This window comes from Salvelinus sp. IW2-2015, linkage group LG37 (genome assembly GCF_002910315.2).
Source record: "Salvelinus sp. IW2-2015 linkage group LG37, ASM291031v2, whole genome shotgun sequence".
In the NCBI taxonomy this organism is placed as follows: Eukaryota; Metazoa; Chordata; class Actinopteri; order Salmoniformes; family Salmonidae; genus Salvelinus; species Salvelinus sp. IW2-2015.
Window position 1 is genome coordinate 16,868,018 of NC_036876.1, and position 19,761 is coordinate 16,887,778.

The 19,761-nt window shown below is 44.2% G+C and overlaps 1 protein-coding gene and 1 pseudogene across 1 annotated transcript; both read right to left on the minus strand.

Annotated features, from left to right (window-relative positions):
- Nucleotides 1-1,972: 1,972 nt before the first annotated feature.
- LOC139023826 (piggyBac transposable element-derived protein 4-like) overlaps nt 1,973-19,761 on the minus strand; it is a 350,862-nt pseudogene continuing 333,073 nt past the window's right edge.
- Nucleotides 7,602-10,732, minus strand: LOC139023827 (uncharacterized). The gene is made up of 3 exons (XM_070437791.1): nt 10,677-10,732; nt 8,626-8,764; nt 7,602-8,434 (listed from the first exon to the last, which is right to left on the minus strand). Exons 1-3 carry the CDS (start codon nt 10,730-10,732, stop codon nt 7,640-7,642), a joined length of 990 nt encoding a protein of 329 aa, XP_070293892.1. The 3' UTR covers nt 7,602-7,639.

The following is a 19,761-nucleotide window of genomic DNA, read 5'->3' on the forward strand; positions in this document are numbered from 1 at the left end:
ATATTCCGCCCAGATTTCGGGCGCTGTCTCGCTATAACGTTAATGGCCCAAAAATATGCTTTTCTTTCAAAAACAAGGACATTTCTAAGTGACCCAAGACTTTTGAACGGTAGTGTACTTCCATAATACATTTTTTGTGGTACTGGGCAACAATCAGACGAGTCACGTTCGTGAGAGTCTCATCTTTCCATAGAGGGGTCTAAAAAGTTTGTAGGCCAATCCGTTTGGACGCTACATACGTTTTCGTAAGAATCCCGAATTTTGGAAGGCCTTATGGTCTGACAAACACCACTGTAGCTCTGCAGCTTTTCAGCACACTGCAGACATCAGCGGATGCGGTAGATTGAGCTGCAGTGCATGCAAAAAAACAGATATCCATGGCTGGGCCTGCCCATTAGGCAGGATTATGGCCCATGTACACAAGGGGCAATACCGTGCAGTGAAACACCTCTTCCCATTCATTTTCAATGAAAGGAAAGCAGTGAGAAGCAGAGTGGGCAGCATGAACGTGGCGTTGGAGGTGATGCAAATCATCAGCGAGTAGTTCCCATGACAAATTTTAATCTCTGCGGCTCAACGCTGGGAGACTTTCTTCCGCAAAGATGGCTGACAAATATACTAAGTTTGAAGCAAATGTAAGTAATTATAATATCATATTGAATTATGCAAAACATTTAAGGTTGAGAGGAATATGTTAGTTAATGTAGAGACAAAAGATTATGACAAATTTATTTATATAGCCCTTCTTACATCAGCTGATATATCAAAGTGCTGTACAGAAACCCAGCCAAAAAAAACAAACAACAAGCAATGCAGGTGTAGAAGCACGGTGACTAGGAAAACCTCCCAAGAAAGGCCAAAACCTAGGAAGAAACCTAGAGAGGAACCAGGCTATGAGGGGTGGCCAGTCCTCTTCTGGCTGTGCCGGGTGGAGATTATAACAGAACATGGCTAAGATGTTCAAATGTTCATAAATGACCAGCATGGTCAAATAATAATAATCACAGTAGTTGTCGAGGGTGCAACAAGTCAGCACCTCAGGAGTAAATGTCAGTTGGCTTTTCATAGAGAGTATCTCTACCGCCCCTGCTGTCTTTAGAGAGTTGAAAACAGCAGGCCTGGGACAGGTAGCACGTCCGGTGACAGGTCAGGGTTCCATAGCCGCAGGCCGAACAGTTGAAACTGGAGCAGCAGCACGGCCAGGTGGACTGGGGACAGCAAGGAATCATCATGCCAGTTAGTCCTGAGGCATGGTCCTAGGGCTCAGGTCCTCCGAGAGAGAGAAAGAAAGAAAGAAAGAAAGAAAGAAAGGAGAAAGAGAGAGCATACTTAAATTCACACAGGACACCGGAAAAGACAGAAGAAATACTCCAGATATAACAGACTGACCCTAGCCACCCAACACATAAACTACTGCAGCATAAATACTGGAGGCTGAGACAGGAGCGGTCAGGAGACACTGTGGTCCCATCCGATGATACCCCCGGACAGGGCCAAACAGGCAGGATATAACCCCACCCACTTTGCAAAAGCACAGCCCCCACACCACTTGAGGGATTATCTTCAACCACCAACTTACCATCCTGAGACAAGGCCGAGTATAGCCCACAAAGATCTCCGCCACGTCACAACCCAAGGGGGGGGGGGGCGCCAACCCAGACAGGAAGACCACGTCAGCGACTCAACCCACTCAAGTGACTCACTCCTCCTAGGGATGGCATGGAAGAACACCAGTAAGCCAGTGACTCAGCCCCTGTAATAGGGTTAGAGGCAGAGAATCCCAGTGGAGAGAGGGGAACCGGCCAGGCAGAGACAGCAAGGGCGGTTCGTTGCTCCAGAGCCTTTCCGTTCACCTTCACACTCCTGGGCCAGACTACACTCAATCATATGACCTACTGAAGAGATGAGTCTTCAGTACAGACTTAATCCTCCCGTCGTCCTCGTATTGTGTCTAGTCCCCGCGTCCTCCGGGTCACCCTGTCCCATCCTGGCTAAAGGCCCAATGTGCGCAAGTGTGACAGTATGCGTGTGAACAGCCTTTGCAGATGTATTTCTTACACCTGCAGCACACCGTGTGTGTCTTTGAGTCCTTCTTGGGTGGTTAGAGCTGACACCTCTTCTTCTTACTTGCCCCGGTGGCCGTGGCAGCGAGCGGGGCAGCGTCCGTGCCAGCGGCGGGCTCCTCGCGCTGTTGATCACGAGCCGCCGTAGCACTCTGTAGGACTTTGACAAGTGCTAACGCCGTTTCGGTGCGGGGGAGATGCTGCCTTCTTTGGATCAGCGGCATCACAAGTGCCTTTCCCAGCTGCTCGAGGAACACCCTGTGCTTGTTCCGCTTCCGAGGCATCCAGTCAGGCTTGATCTCTCGCCATATGACAAAGGCGTTGAAGGAGGACACGTCGAGGATGTTGTGGAAGACGACCAGGGGCCAGTGGGCAGTCATCCGTCTGCAGCTGTAGGTGCCGACCACCTTGTCTAGGTTGTCCACGCCGCCCTTGTAGCAGTTCTAGTCTAGGATGACGGACTGCTTCCTGTCGCGGTGATCGCTAATGTCGCCCTCTGTGTGCAGCGTGCTCAAAAGTAGCACGTTCTTGTTTTTCTTTGCCAGGTAGGACACTAGAGTGGCGGTGGGCGTGAAGGCAAACATGGAGGACAGGACCTCTCTGCCCTTGGACTCGAGCAGCGCGGTCGGCACCTACAGAAAACGTTTGACCTCTGTCATTGCCAACAAAGGGTATATAACAAAGTATTGAGATAAATTTTTGTTATTGACCAAATACTTATTTTCCACCATAATTTGCAAATAAATTCATTAAAAATCCTACAATGTGATTTTCTGGAAAACAAATGCTCATCTTGTCTGTCATAGTTGAAGTGTACCTATGATGAAAATTACAGGCCTCTCTCATCTTTTTAAGTGGGAGAACTTGCACAATTGGTGGCTGACTAAATACTTTTTTGCCCCACTGTAGGTGGCCTGCGTCTTGTGACCGTAGCGTACGTGTAGGTATGTACGGCAGGACCAAATCGGAAAGATAGGTAGGAGCAAGCCCATGTAATGCTTTTTAGGTTAGCAGTAAAACCTTGAAATAAGCCCTTGCCTTAACAGGAAGCCAGTGTAGGGAGGCTAGCACTGGAGTAATATGATACATTTTTTTGTTTCTTGTCAGGATTCCAGTAGCCGTATTTAGCACTAACTGAAATATATTTAGTGCGTTATCCGGGTAGCCAGAAAGTAGAGCATTGCAGTAGTCTAACCTAGAAGTAACAAAACCATGGATTAAATTATCTGTATCATTTTTGGACAGAAAGTTTCTGATTTTTGCAATGTTACGTAGATGGAAAAAGCTGTCCTTGAAACAGTCTTGATATGTTCGTGAAAAGAGAGATCAGGGTCCAGAGTAACTCCGAGGTCCGTCACAGTTTTAGTTGAGACGACTGTACAACCATCAAGATTACTTGTCAGATTCAACAGAAGATCTCTTTGTTTCTTGGGACCTAGAACAAGCATCTCTGTTTTGTCCGAGTTTAAAAGTAGAAAGTTTGCAGCCATCCACTTCCTTATGTCTGAAACACAGGCTTCTAGCGAGGGCAATTTTGGGGCTTCACCATGTTTCATTGAAATGTACAGCTGTGTGTCATCCGCATAGCAGTGAAAGTTAACATTATGTTTTCGAATGACATCCCCAAGAGTTTAAATATATAGTGAAAACAATAGCGGTCCTATAACGGAACCTTGAGGAACACCGAAATGTACAGTTGATTTGTCAGAGGACAAACCATTCACAGAGACAAATTGATATCTTTCCAACAGATAAGATCTAAACCAGGTCAGAACTTGTCCGTGTAGACCAATTTGAGTTTCCAATCTCTCCAAAAGAATGTGGTGATTGATGGTATCAAAAGCAGCACTAAGGTCTAGGAGCACGAGGACAGATGCAGAGCCTCGGTCTGACGCCATTAAAACTTCTTGTCAATAGGGGGGCGCTGTTTTCACTTTGGAAAAAATCGTGCCCAAATGAAACGGCCTCGTACTCTTTTCTAGATCATAAAATATGCATATTATTATTACAATTGGATAGAAAACACTCAGAAGTTTCTAAAACTGTTTGAATTATGTCTGTGAGAAAAACAGAACTCATTTTGCAGCAAACTTACATGCAGGAAGTGAAAAATCTGAAAACGAGGCTCTGTTTCAGGGCCTGCCTATTCAATTGCCTTATATTTATCGATATGTATGCACTTCATACGCCTTCCACTAGATGTCAACAGGCAGTGGAAGGTGGAATGGGGTGTCTAGCTTGATCTGAGGCCGAACAAGAGCTTTTGGAGTGGCAGGTCAGGAATTTCTTTGTCTACCAAGGTGTGCATATCTGTTATGTCGTTTCTACTGTAGCATAATATTTTTGTGTACATTCCTTATAACCGAGGACACGCGAGGTGACGTTACTAATTTCATAACCGTTATAGTGTTATACTCAATGCTTAGGTAGCTAGCTATATTATTCTATTAGCTCTGGAAAACAATGTTAATTGCATCAGAGAAGTATTAGCATGTGTTGTATTTTGAAGCTACCCTGGCCTTATGACTCCCAAGTTGCGCAGCTGTAAGGAACAGCATCTCAGTGCTAGAGGCGTCACTACAGTCACCCATGTTCAAATCCAGACTGTGTTTCTATCAAAGTAAGTGCCTAATTACGTTATAATAGTTTCTGTATGTCGTGTTATACCGTTCCTACTGTAGCTCACTGTGTGTATGGAGCATAATATATTTGTGTATATTCCTTATAACCGCGGACATGCGAGGTAACATTACTAATTTCATAACCTTTATGGTGTTATATTCAATCATGCTTATGTAGCTAGTTACATTCTTCTATTACCTGAAACAGTTTTGTAAAGAGGAATGGTCCAAAATTCCTCCTAACCTTTGTACAGGTCTGATCCGCAACTACAGAAAACGTTTGGTTGAGGTTATTGCTGCCAAAGAAGGATCAACCAGTTATTAAATCCAAGGGTTCACATACTTTTCCCACCCTGCACTGTGAATGTTTACACGCTGTGTTCAATAAAGACATGAAAATGTATAATTGTGTGTTATTAGTTTAAGCAGACCCTATTTGTCTACTGTTGTGACCTAATTGAAGATCAGATCAAATTGTGTGACCAATTTATGCAGAAATCCAGGTATTTCCAAAGGGTTCACATATTTTTCTTGCCACTATGTAAATTACTCAAATATGGCTTATTGTGAAGTCAATAACTCTGACAAATAGCGTCATTATGGGCAACGAAACATATTGTTTTTTATTAAAACAAATCAAAGCTGTAGCAAGCTTACTTCTGATCCTCCTTCACATCTTCATGCTCTCCCTGTCAAGCTGAACAGGACATCAGTAGGCGTATTCCGCACACACAGATACAGCATTTTCTGGACAATTGACTCGCCTCTTGAAGTTACACCATACACAGCACAGTCATTGGGTACGCAGTACAAAAGGGTTTATATCAGCAAGAGCAGGGCAGGCCGGGGCTCATGATTGGGAACGCCTATTCATTGCAGTGTGCAAATCAGTGTAGGCTAGTTTTATATACACCATCCCAGCAGCAAAAAAACTCAGGAAATAAATACATTTTCTTAGAAATATAACTTTGCCAAGTCCTCTCTGAGCATGCTCTTCGTATCGCCTAGGCCTATAGCCAATAGTATAGGCTATGGATGATTTTATTGAGACCACACTAGGCTGAATTGATATTGTCCACCCTGCAGAGACTCAGGGATGAGGGGCATCATCGGGCACAGATGAGATACTATAATAAGCAACATATTCTCAAACGCTGAGCAAATAAAAATGTGGTCAGTCAAAGCAGATGCTAAACTACAGGACTGTTTTGCTAGCACAGACTGGAATATGTTCCGGGATTCTTCCAATGGAATTGAGGAGTACACCACATCAGTCGCTGGCTTCATCAATAAGTGCATCAATGACTTCGTCCCCACAGTGACTATATGTTCATACCCCAACCAGAAGCCATGGATTCCAGTCAACATTCGCACTGATCTAAAGGGTAGAGCTGTCACTTTCAAGGAGTGGGACTCTAACCCGGAAGCGTATAAGAAAGGCATGAGAGCATCAGCTGTTCTGGAAGACCGTCTGATCACGCTCTCCATAGCCGATGTGACTAAGACCTTTAAACAGGTCAATATTCACAAGGCCGCAGGGCCAGATGGATTACCCGGATGTGTACTCCGAGCATGCGCTGAAAAACTGGCAAGTGTCTTTACTGAAGTTTTCAACCTTTCCCTGTCTGAGTCTGTAATACCAACATGTTTCAAGTAGACCACAATTGTCCCTGTGCCAAGAACACTAAGGCAACCTGCCTAAATGACTACCGACCCGTACCACTCACGTCTGTAGCCATGAAATGCTTTGAAAGGCTGGTCAAGGCTCACATCAACACCCTTATCCCAGAAAACCTAGACCCACTCCAATTGACATACAGCCCCAACAGATCCACAGATGATGCAAATGAACAATTATGTGAGAATGCTATTCATTGACTACAGCTCAGCGTTCAACACCATAGTGCCCTCAAAGCTCATCACTAAGCTAAGATACCCTGGGACTAAACACCTCCCTTTGCAACTTGATCCTGGACTTCCTGACGGGCCGCCCCAAGGTGGTAAGGGTAGGTAACAACACATCCGCCACGCTGATCCTCAACACGGGGTTCCCTCAGGGGTGCGTGCTCAGTCCCCTCCTGTACTCCTTGTTCACTCATGACTGCAAAGCCAGGCACGACTCCAACAACGTCATTAAGTTTGACGATGACAGAACAGTGGTAGGCCTGATCACCGACAACAATGAGACAGCCTATAGGGAGGAGGTCAGAGACCTGACCATGTGGTGCAAAGACAACAACCTCTCCCTCAATGTGATCAACACAAAGGAGATGATTGTGGACTATACGAAAAGGATGAACAAGCATGCCCCCATTCTCATCGACGGGGCTGTAGTGGAGCCCGTTGAGAGCTTCAAGTTCCTTGGCGTCCACATCATCAACAAACTAACATGGTCCAAGCGCACCAAGACAGTCATGAAGAGGGAACGACAAAACCTATACCCCCTCAGGAGACTGAAAAGATGTGGCATGTGTCCTCAGATCCTCAAAAGGATCTACAGCTGCACCATCGAGAGCATCCTGACGGGTTGCATCACTGCCTGGTATGGCAACTGCTCAGCTTCCAACTGCAAGGCACTACAGAGTGTAGTGCGTACGGCCCAGTACATCACTGGGGCCAAGCTTCCTGCCATCCAGGCCCTCTATACCAGGCAGTGTCAGAGGAAGGCCCTAAACATTGTCAAAGACTCCTGCCACCATAGTCATAGACTGTTCTCTCTGCTGCCGCATGGCAAGCGGTGCCGGAGCTCCAAGTCTAGGTCCAAGACGCTTCTAAACAGCTTCTATCCCCAAGCCATAAGACTCCATTTACATTACATTTAAGTCATTTAGCAGACGCTCTTATCCAGAGCGACTTACAAATTGGTGCATTCATCTTATGATATCCAGTGGAACAACCACTTTACAATAGTGCATCTAACTCTTTTAAGGGGGGGGGGGGGTTAGAAGGATTACTTTATCCTAGGTATTCCTTAAAGAGGTGGGGTTTCAGGTGTCTCCGGAAGGTGGTGATTGACTCCGCTGACCTGGCGTCGTGAGGGAGTTTGTTCCACCATTGGGGTGCCAGAGCAGCGAACAGTTTTGACTGGGCTGAGCGGGAACTGTACTTCCTCAGAGGTAGGGAGGCGAGCAGGCCAGAGGTGGATGAACGCAGTGCCCTTGTTTGGGTGTAGGGCCTGATCAGAGCCTGAAGGTACGGAGGTGCCGTTCCCCTCACAGCTCCGTAGGCAAGCACCATGGTCTTGTAGCGGATGCGAGCTTCAACTGGAAGCCAGTGGAGAGAGCGGAGGAGCGGGGTGACGTGAGAGAACTTGGGAAYGTTGAACACCAGACGGGCTGCGGCGTTCTGGATGAGTTGTAGGGGTTTAATGGCACAGGCAGGGAGCCCAGCCAACAGCGAATTGCAGTAATCCAGACGGGAGATGACAAGTGCCTGGATTAGGACCTGCGCCGCTTCCTGCGTGAGGCAGGGTCGTACTCTGCGAATGTTGTAGAGCATGAACCTACAGGAACGGGTCACCGCCTTGATGTTAGTTGAGAACGACAGGGTGTTGTCCAGGATCACGCCAAGGTTCTTAGCACTCTGGGAGGAGGACACAATGGAGTTGTCAACCGTGATGGCGAGATCATGGAACGGGCAGTCCTTCCCCGGGAGGAAGAGCAGCTCCGTCTTGCCGAGGTTCAGCTTGAGGTGGTGATCCGTCATCCACACTGATATGTCTGCCAGACATGCAGAGATGCGATTCGCCACCTGGTTATCAGAGGGGGGAAAGGAGAAGATTAATTGTGTGTCGTCTGCATAGCAATGATAGGAGAGACCATGTGAGGATATGACAGAGCCAAGTTGGTGTATAGCGAGAATAGGAGAGGGCCTAGAACAGAGCCCTGGGGGACACCAGTGGTGAGAGCACGTGGTGCGGAGACAGATTCTCGCCACGCCACCTGGTAGGAGCGACCTGTCAGGTAGGACGCAATCCAAGCGTGGGCCGCGCCGGAGATGCCCAGCTCGGAGAGGGTGGAGAGGAGGATCTGATGGTTCACAGTATCAAAGGCAGCCGATAGGTCTAGAAGGATGAGAGCAGAGGACTCCTGAACATCTAATCAATTGGCTACCCAGACTATTTGCATTGCCCCTTCCCCTATGCTGCTGCTACTCTCTGTTATTATCTATGCATAGTCACATTAATAACTCTACCTAAATGTACATATTACCTCAATTACCTCGACACCGATGCCCCCGCACATTGACTCTGTACCAGTACCCCTTGTATATAGAGCCGCTATTGTTATTTTACTGCTGCTCTTTAATTATTTGTTATATTTATCTCTTACTTTTTAAAGGTATTTTCTTCAAACTGAATTGTTTGTTAATTAAGGGCTTGTAAATATGTGTTTCACTGTAAGGTCTACACCTGTTGTATTCCGCGCATGTGACAAATACAATTTGATTTGATTTGAATATGACATTTAATAGATTACAAATTACATGACCCTCCCCTGGACAAAATTCAAAAAATACTAAACCCTCCCTGACTGAAATTGAAAAAGCATGATCCTCTCCCATTTTCCTATTGTGTACATTTTGATCTCACCCTAAATGACATGGCAGATTATTATCAATGACTTACCAACAATTGTAACAAGTTAACAATAGGAAATCCTCACTGGTACACTAGTTTATAGAAAGACCCATATATAGTATAGTTCTATAAGCACTATGACATTTTTCCCCAAAACAAATGTGTAGTTGGTGTGGAGGAAGGATTGAGTTGCGAAGCCAAGGAGATGCTCGAGTTCACATGCTGTAAATTGTCCATAATCCATCTGCGGAAGTGGTTCCGGCTGCAGGCTGCAGCTTTGGCTCATCACACACCCATCATGGCGACTCTTTATGTGCTTTTAAGCAACTCAAACTAAATTATATCCTTAATGAGCCTCGTAGGAAGGCCCCTGTCATCGTTAGCGAGACCTCCGGGAAGAGGTCGGGATGCCACATGCCCACTTCCCCCTACTTGCTGTGTGACCCCGCCCCTCGCTTTGACGGCCAGGGGGAGGAGGGCGGCCAATCAGATGGCAAGGTTGATGGCTCAGACCAAGGGGGTCATGTGACCTCCTATAGATGCTGTCAGTGATGGCCGGTCTAATTGACCACAGGAGGAGAGGGGACTGCCAGGCTGGAGTGGCCTCGGATGATTAAGATGAGAAGGAAGGCGGGGTCTCACAGATCTTAATGCCACTCATTACTGGTTGGAGTCAGGACCTTGGTGTCAGATTTATTTATTCTGATTTTCAAACAAAGGTATTCATAAAAATATAGTTGAAACGTAACTGTGAATAAAATCTAACTTTTTCTTTGTTTGTTTACTTTTTAATTATAACGTCTCAGCTTGTATTTCCCAGGTATGTACAATGACATTATCTAGTCATAATAAGTAAGTTATTGTGCTTTATTTTACTTGCTTCAAATAATTACCACAATTGGTTACCATGGTACCAAATGGTAGTGGTGCTCATTTGAATGAATCCCCGCAAAATCAACTGGTAATTAGATGATTGTCATGCAATTACCACTTAACCATGAAATTTCAAAATAAATACCAATAAATAAAGTTCTGTAAACTACACAAACCTGCAGCGGCGAGGAGTCATTCAGGGTAAGTGGGACCCAGCCCCACTACTGTCCAGCAGATGGCATGTAATGTTATGCATGTAATTCTGACGTTCATTCGTTGTCATAATATTATATCATATCAGTTAGCAAACAGTGTAAACAAAATCATTGCTTGAGTTAATAAAGCAGCATACTTGACTTCTCGTCCCGTATTACTGTTTTGGCAAATTTTCTTTGAGTAAGGCAGCTCCAGAATGCAGCTGTTTTGGCCTCGCTCAGTGGCGGATGGGCAGCCAGAGAAAGCACAGATTGTAGGCGTCGTTGATCTTCTCTGGTTGCGCATGACTGACTCAAGGTGATGTCACTCACAACACGGCAGCACCTAATGAGAGAGCCCACTGAGGGCCAGGCAGCTTCTGCCCCCTTGGGTGCTGCCATAGAGTTACATTGAAAGTGCCCATCCAACAAGGTTCATGGTCATTGGCCAAAGATAAGATGACATCTTTTCTTTGGGAACTTTAATTGCACTGATATGTGTCAACTTCATTGCTTATCATGTCTTCTAGATAGCTGAAAAGTTATCATGAATCATGTTGTCTATCTCCTAGCAAACCATCGGCGCTCATCAGCCACTGAACATTGAAATAAGGCATCTGTTAAAATAAAGCAAGCTGGAAATAAAGATTCAACTGTGGTTGGTAGTGGATGGAAGGAGTGACTAACATATGTTTTGAGGTAGCTAGTGTACAGTATACGAACTGGCTTGTTGTTAATGTTTGATGTTAGACTGTTATACCCATGTAACTGTAACTCTGAACTAGATGAACCGAGGGAGTAATTTGATAAACTGTAAATCTTAACCAGAGCATCTTGGTAACAGGTAGGCAGACACACTCAGAACGTGCTTTGGCTGTGTCCCAATTTTTTTATTTTTTATTTAACCGTTATTTTACCAGGTAAGTTGACTGAGAACACGTTCTCATTTGCAGCAACGACCTGGGGAATAGTTACAGGGGAGAGGAGGGGGATGAATGAGCCAATTGTAAACTGGGGATTATTAGGTGACCGTGATGGTTGAGGGCCAGATTGGGAATTTAGCCAGGACACCGGGGTTAACACCCCTACTCTTACGATAAGTGCCATGGGATCTTTAATGACCTCAGAGAGTCAGGACACCCGTTTAACGTCCCATCCGAAAGATGGCACCCTACACAGAGCAGTGTCCCCAATCACTGCCCTGGGGCATTGGGATCTTTGTTTAGACCAGAGGAAAGAGTGCCTCCTACTGGCCCTCCAACACCACTTCCAGCAGCACCTGGTCTCCCATCCAGGGACTGACCAGGAACAACCCTGCTTAGCTTCAGAAGCAAGCCAGCAGTGGTATGCAGGGTAGTATGCTGCTGGCAATACTCTAACAATGTAGCAATATTTTAGACCTATGCTGAATTTGACTATGGCAAGTAAACTGATCATAAACGAATGTTATAACATTTGTGTGTGAAGTGGTTTCGATGCATATTAGCATTTTTTGATTGAGTTTGCGCCACCAGTGTTTTCATGTCAAAATTGCCGTTGCAAGCCTGGCAAATTTTCAATACAACAGTCTTCCTATTGTCGAGCTTTCTCCGACATCTCCCCCAAAATCCTAATTGAACCCTTGTCTCCCTCTATATCACAGTGAAAACTCTGTCTCCATCTACAGTAGGACAATTACGTGTTAATCACAGTTTATAGCCATTTAGTGTGTTTGTGTAAGCCCTCTAATCAGTCTGTTCTGCTTTTCGGTGACTTCACGCTGCGTTTCATTAAACCCCAACACCCCGCAACCCAAAACAGGCTCCAGTGAGATTGTGTTACGAGATGCGGGCAAGATTAAACAAATCTCCTGATTGTGACTCGTTAAATTGCCATAATTAGTGTCTGCGAGATAAACGTATCATGTGACTGTGACATTTTTCTTACATTGCTGTTTTGAAGATACCCCCATTTGAAATAATGACTAAATACAAGTTACTGTGAAGCACTAAGAACATTTTGGGTGGTTTGGTAACAGAACTAGGAAAATGTTTTTTCGCAAAGGGAGAATGTGTTCGGCTAAGGTTTTAAAAATAAGTACATCCTAAGAAAGGACCCGCTGAGTGAAGAAGTCATAATTATACTAATTTAAAATGACTGCTGATAATTGATATGATAAAAAGCTATGGAGATCTGTGTCAAAAAATGATTTAGTACAATCTGTATCAACCACGTACAGACAAGATATTTTAGTTTTTGAGGGACAAAATTCGAGGACATGGTTATATATTCAATACAAGAAAGAGTAAAAAGTTTCAAAGGCCTACATCTGAAATGTATTCATACCGGCTGGATATCTTTTTTGGTGGTGGACCATTCTTGCTACACATAGGAAACTGTTGAGCATGAGCGCGAAGAACCCAGCAGCGTTGCAGTTCTTGACACAAACCGGTGCACCTGGCACCTACTACCATACCCCAATCAAAGGCACTTAAATATTTCGTCTTGCCCATTCACCCTCTAAATCGCACACATACACAATTGTCTCGAGGCTTAAAAAAAGTTTTTTAACCTGTCTCCTCAACCGTCATCTACACTGATTGAAGTGGATTCAACTGGTGACATCAATAAGGGATAAAAGCCTTCATCTGGATTCACCTGGTCAGTCTGTCATGGAAAGAGCAGGTGTTCTTAATGTTTTGGACACTCAGTGGCTGTGGGTTATTGACCTATCTTGACAATCAACTTTTTAATCTTATTTTTTCCCCTTTATGTACATTCTGTACCCAGTAGTAAAAAATAACCTGATGACAAGGATTGTCAGAGTAACATAACTTGTTGAACATTCTGTCCTTCCGGCTACAAACTGGACAAAGACTATACACGTGTAGGTGGACAATAGCCCTATAAGATGATTTTACAGTACGCATTCACACACAGACAATGTTTACCTCTTTTGAAAAATCGATGCAGATGGAGTCCTAAGCTCTCTTTCCACCCATCCACTATTCAGAAGTAGTCAGAGTTTAAAAAAAGTGTTTTATCTTTATTTATACAGGTTTTTCTCATTGAGATAACATGTATTTTCCAAGAGACCTCAGAGAGGACTTGATGAGGTGATGAGAACTTGCAGTACTTCTCCATCCTATCCTATCCTCTGCTCTCCTCTCCTCTCGCTCCTTCAAAGGCCAAGTCACACAGGACACAGAGTTCACATCATATAAGCACACTATGGCCTTTCTGTCACTACTTAGACCCTGAGTGTAGAGTGTGCAGACACACAGGCAGCCCTCTCCTCTGCATGTGCTTCTACATAACATAAACAATATTAAACACTGGGAGATATTTTCATTTTGAACCGCCATTCAATCCGATTGCGAGTTATAGGCATTGCAGCTTTTAAAGGACATTCTCAGGAACTTTGTGAACGCGGAAAGATTTCCTTCAAAAACTGCAATGCCTATAACCACGATTGTATTGAATCCTGGCCTAAATGTTCTTTAACAATTGTGTTTGATTATGTGGTCTGGAGTTTATTCAAGGATAGGAACGTGTCAATGGCCTGCATGTTTGGCACATACTGTTGCTGAATGCATATAGGATGTTTGAAAATGGTTCGGAAGGATAATGAGATCATCCATGTCAATACACAAACTGTATACAAAAATAGAACAATGGATCCTAGTCTTAAATATATGTTATACATATTGCCAGAGAATGCATTTTATACTTCGATAATTAGAATTCCCCATTTCGAGCAATAAATGGTAATGGCGAGGTTAGTGGAAAAACATAATTACAAAAACTAGTCAAGCCTAACGAAACAACGCTTAAAGCCTGTATTACTATTAGTGTCGAGCAATCGTCACAATCGTTATTCATCCTCACTGGAAAACAGACCTGAATACATTTTTTGTGATTGTAAAAAAAATTGGGGAATGGGATGGACGAGTAAAACAGTAACTGAGGGATGGAAGGAATTTGCGTTAATTATTAACTGAGAAATGGCAAGGCCTGAATTCTCAACGCACGCCGGGCCGTATATTCTGATGAACTTGAATGGAAAACATACACAACTTATTTAGCAATAGTACAATAGACCTCATCCATGAGTGAAACGCAAAAACTTGAGAATGATTTTCAATACCTTGTCAAGTAGGTTGCAGAGGTTGAACGTGTCAGAGTACAGTGGGCCACGTCCCCTGCATGTTGTAATATACCATTTCAATCAGTGTTTGGCTTTATGTATGCTGACACCTGACGGGGTGACTTTTCATTTAAACACCTACCTCTACTTTAAATAATGACTTAAATCCACCGTGTGCCATTCTGATTGGCAACGGTGCCATAAAGACAACGTTATATGGATTGTTATCATAGATGAGTTAATTTCCCAGATGATAGTGCTAAAGGCTCCTAAAGGAATGCAATTGCCAACTGGATAGAGAAGGTAAGATGTGCACACACATATATGCAGGCAAGCAAGCACAGACACACACGCTACACATGCACGCCACACACAGATAGATGAAGGATAAAGCTATAAACCAAGGGAAAGAGCTCACAGAGAGGAGGCATAAGCGTCTTGTCTGAGCTCGCACAGTTGTGCCCGGAAAACAATCAATCACCAGACACAATCCCACCTCCAAAAGAAAGAAGAGAGCGAAGGATAAAGAGAAGTAGACAGAAGAGAGGTAAAGAGGAGAATCACTTCAGCTTACCTCTGACCCACTTTCTACAGCTTTGCCTACCCCGATGAATCCATTCCAATATATTCACGTGCCTGATCATATTGTAACGGTCCTCGGTATAAGAGCCAAGGTACAATTCCCACGAAGTGGATTAACAATATGGGCGCGATGTGTAGGGTGTTTGCCTTTCACGCCGGAGTCATGGGATTGCTTCCCTGCCACGCCGCTGTCCGGGGACAAACAAATTGGTGTCAGAAGTGGGATGGTGGCTACGGTGTCATCTGAATGCACGGCCCAGATGTGTGAGGGGGCTGAGGATAGTCAAAGCACAGGGACGTGGCTTCTGTTTGGACGGGGTAGTGTAGTGACCCTCTCCATATGAACCGTGTTACAATTCCCACTAAGTGGGATAATCCTATTGACATGATGCATAGGATTTTTGCCTTTCATGCCAGAGACCCAGATTTGCTTCCCTGCATCACCATTCGCTATAATACCATTTCTGCCCCTTTTTAGGTACATTTTCTTTTCAATAATGGAATATTGGAAGCAACAAATCATTTTATGGTTGATGACTGAGGTGGGATATAATTGTTGCAAAACGGTAAAAAAAAACAACATAAAACCATGGTAAATCATATACTACCGTTCAAAAGTTTGGGGTCACTTAGAAAAAAGCTTTTTTTTTGTCCATTAAAATAACATAAAAATGATCAGAAATACAGTGTAGACATTGTTAATGTTGTAAATGACTATTGTTGCTGGAAATTGCTGATTTTTAATGGAATATCTACATAGGTGTACAGAGGCCCACTATCAGGAACCATCACTCCTGTGTTCCAATGTCACGTTGTGTTAACTAATCAAAGTTTATAATTTTAAAAGGCTAATTGATCATTCGAAAACCCTTTTGCAATTATGTTAACAAAGCTGAAAGCTGTTGTTCTGATGAAGAAGCAATAAAACTGGCCTATTTTAGACTAGTTGAGTATCTGGAGCATCAGCATTTGTGGGTTCGATTACATGCTCAAAATGGCCAGAAACAAAGACCTTTCTTCTGAAACTCGTCAGTCTATTCTTGTTCTGCGAAATGAAGGCTATTCCATGCGAGAATTTGCCAAGAAACTGAAGATCTCGTACCTTGCTGTGTACTACTCCCTTCACAGAACAGCGCAAACTGCCTCTAACCAGAATAGAAAGAGGAGTGGGAGGCCACAACTGAGCAAGAGGACAAGTACATTAGACTGTCTAGTTTGAGAAACAGATGCCTCAGAAGTCCTCAACTGTCAGCTTCATTAAATAGTACCCGCAAAACATCAGCCTCAACCTCAACAGTGGAGAGGCGACTCCGGGATGCTGACATTCTAGGCAGCGTTCCTCTGTCCAGTGTCTGTCTGTGTGTCTGTGTTCTTTTGCCCGTCTTAATCTTGTATTTTTATTGGCCAGTCTGAGATAAGGCTTTTTCTTTGCAACTGTGCCTAGACGGTCAGCATCCCGGAGTCGCCTCTTCACTGTTGACGTTAAGACTGGTGTGACCCCAAACTTTTGAACGGTAGTGTATGTTGGTAACCATTGTAACCTCTGTTCAAGTGCCAACCTCTGTTTAATCTTTGTTCAACATTTCTTCAAAAGTCTTAACCATGCGTGGGAGGTTGTAGATATTGTGGTGAAGTTGGGGTCTATTCCAGGCTCTGAGAACACTGGCATGACAGATGTAGCCTTGATAAAGCAGTTGAAGCTATATCCTGAACTAGGGACAAATAGATACAGAGAGGTCTCAGGGGATAGATCTCTCCATGGGGACTGTGTGTATGTCTCTAAAGTTGAAGTAATTACCTACGACTCACTTCACACGGCTGAGTACACACACATTTGTCAGGGAGCCAAATTAGAGTTATTTAACATGCATGTCTACAACCAAGACAATTAATAATAAAAATTAGTATCTATCAGTTCATCATTTTATAATTGCTAATCTATTGAAAAATAAACCTGAAAAATTATTTGGTAATAAATGATAAAAAGAAGAAACATTGAAACTATATAGTATATATTGACGCCACATTGCTGCGTGGCTTCGTTCCATTGGCTGCCAGGTCATGTACGTGTTTTGGTGCCTACAGGACAGGTAAATGATTATGTTTATCTTCTCTTAAAGTAAGTCATGACCAGCAGGGTATTATAAATGTCTGGTAAGAACCTGGGGTGAGATCCACCAAAGGATTGACTGCCTTGCTTCCATTGGCTGCCAGGTCATGTACGTTTACCAGGCTTTTAAAGTGCTCTCTGTTACAGTGGAGTCAGAGAGACTGAGGACCTAATCTGGCACAACATTGGCCGGTGTTAAAAACACAACGCATTACTGAGTTACCCAAGGTCCGCTGACAGTGCACTCCAGATCTGAACCTAATTGCCGCTTCCTCCCGCAACGACGAAAGGATACAAGAAGTCTGACTGTGTGACAAGATTTGTTGTCGCCAACGGACACTAACCAGTACCTTTGCAAAATCACTGTAATTGAACATGCCACGGATTTGACCTGATTAAGCTGTGAACAATGAAACGCTGGACATTTTATACTTACTCAGGACAGTTGCCGGCCCCTGATGATAATATATCACTTGGCAGGCAAGATAATTATAACATAGCTCAGCGAACAGAATCCGGAGGCCATCTGAGGTGCTGCACTAGAGGGGGTGGGAGAAGTGGGGTGTACTATAATCTGTACTTCAAGTACTTTTATTAGAGTCAACCGGGGCCTGATAGATCCTGACGCATACACACATGCACACACACCACACAACTCCCTTGAAAAGCTTATCAGTCGAGAAGCGCGTCACGCCCCTTATTCCTTCCCCTCCACACATTACAAAAATAGCGGGTCAGTGAAACACCTGTTTTGCCTACAGGACAAGTAAATGATTATGTTTATCTTCTCTTAAGTAAGTCATGACCAGCAGGGTATGTATAATGTCTTGTGTAAGAACCTGGGGTGAGATTTCCACCAAAGAATTGACTGCCTTGCTTTAAATGCCTTGACAGGTATTTGCCAATATGGACATTTATACTCTTGGTCTTCCAAGAGGCAATATCCAGAGCGCCTTCCATGAAGGTTACCTTATATAGTCTCACCCTTAACTCGGACACCAGCCAGCTTCAGCTCGGGCCAATACCGCCAGTCTGCAGGCGCGATATCAACCCAGAGCATATAGGATGCTTTTCTCTTACTACATCACCGGATCCTGACGCAAGCTCGGACAATTACACCGGATCATCGCAGCTAGCTAGCTGCAACGAGTGGCTAATACTGGCTAACACCTCTGTCCGAAGCAAGCACCAGTTAGCCTTGAGCTAGCCTCGAGCTAGCCATCTGCCGGCTAGCCGAAGAGGTCACCAGCGAATTCTTGGATTACAATACTCTTTTGCCAATTGGACTGGACCTTTATTGCCGACACGGAGTCCCGCGCGATCCATCACGACTGGTCTCCAACGTAATTGTCCAAGGTGGTTTCAACAGGCTTTTCGTTGCGATGTTTCCGAACCCATCTGCTAATCATAGCTGTCTTATCTGCTGCTATCTGAATAAGTATATCGGACAATTTTTTTCCTGGGTCACTATACCTATTTTCCAATTGGATCGATCCCCTCTACCACACGGATCCCACTAATCTACCGACGGAACGCACGAGGTGACAAAAATAGACTCCATCCTATGTTATCTTGCTACCATAGCCAGCTACCCGCCAGCTGTCTGATGCCGTGACCCAACAACTCTACTCACGACCCTTATGATCACTCGATAAGCATGCCTTCCTTAATGTAATATGCTTGTCATTGCTGTTCTGGTTAGTTTTATTGCTTATTTCACTGTAGAGCCTCTAGCCCTGCTCACTAACATATCCAATTTTCAGTTCACACCCAATATGCGATGACATACCTGGTTTCAATGATGTTTCTAGAGACAATATCTCTCTCATCATCACTCAATACTAGGTTACCTCCACTGTATCACACTACCATACCTTTGTTTGTACATTATTTCTTGAAGCTATTTTCGCCCCAGAAACCCTTACTCTCTGTTCTAACGTCTAGACGACCAATTCTCATAGCTTTTAGCCGTAACCCTTATCCTACTCCTCCTTCTGTTCCTCTGGTGATGTAGAGTGAATCCAGGCCCTGCAGTACCTAGCTCCACTCTATTCCCCAGGCGCTCTCTTTGATGACTTCTGTAACCGTAATAGCTTGGTTTCATGCATTTAATATAGTAAGCCTCTCCTAAGTTTTTTGTTTCACTGCTTAGCACACTCTGCAACCAGATTTTTAGCGTTCTGAATCGGCTAGAAGACCACCAAAAATGCTGACAATTTCACCTAACTACAAGATTTCAGACAAGATAGAATGGCCAATGGGGCGTTTGAATCTACTGCAAAGATTGCCTGAGAGTTCTGTTTTACTATCCAGTTCGTTCCCAACATTTGAATTCTACTTTTAAAAATCACCTCTCTAAAACAAGTCTCTCACCGCCTTGCCCCTGCTCGCCCAGCTGTGCTCTGACACCAATGTAACTGATTGCCCCATCTTCTTCAGAGCTCGTGCTGCTAGGCGACCTAATTGGAACAATGCTTTAACCTTTGAGGCCACGGGTGCCGCTAGCGGCACTCCTCCCACATTCCATTGAAAAGGCAGAGCGCAAGTCAAAAAAACAAAATTGAAATATTAAAAACATTCTTGCAACTATAGGGGGTGCTGTTCCGCATAGCA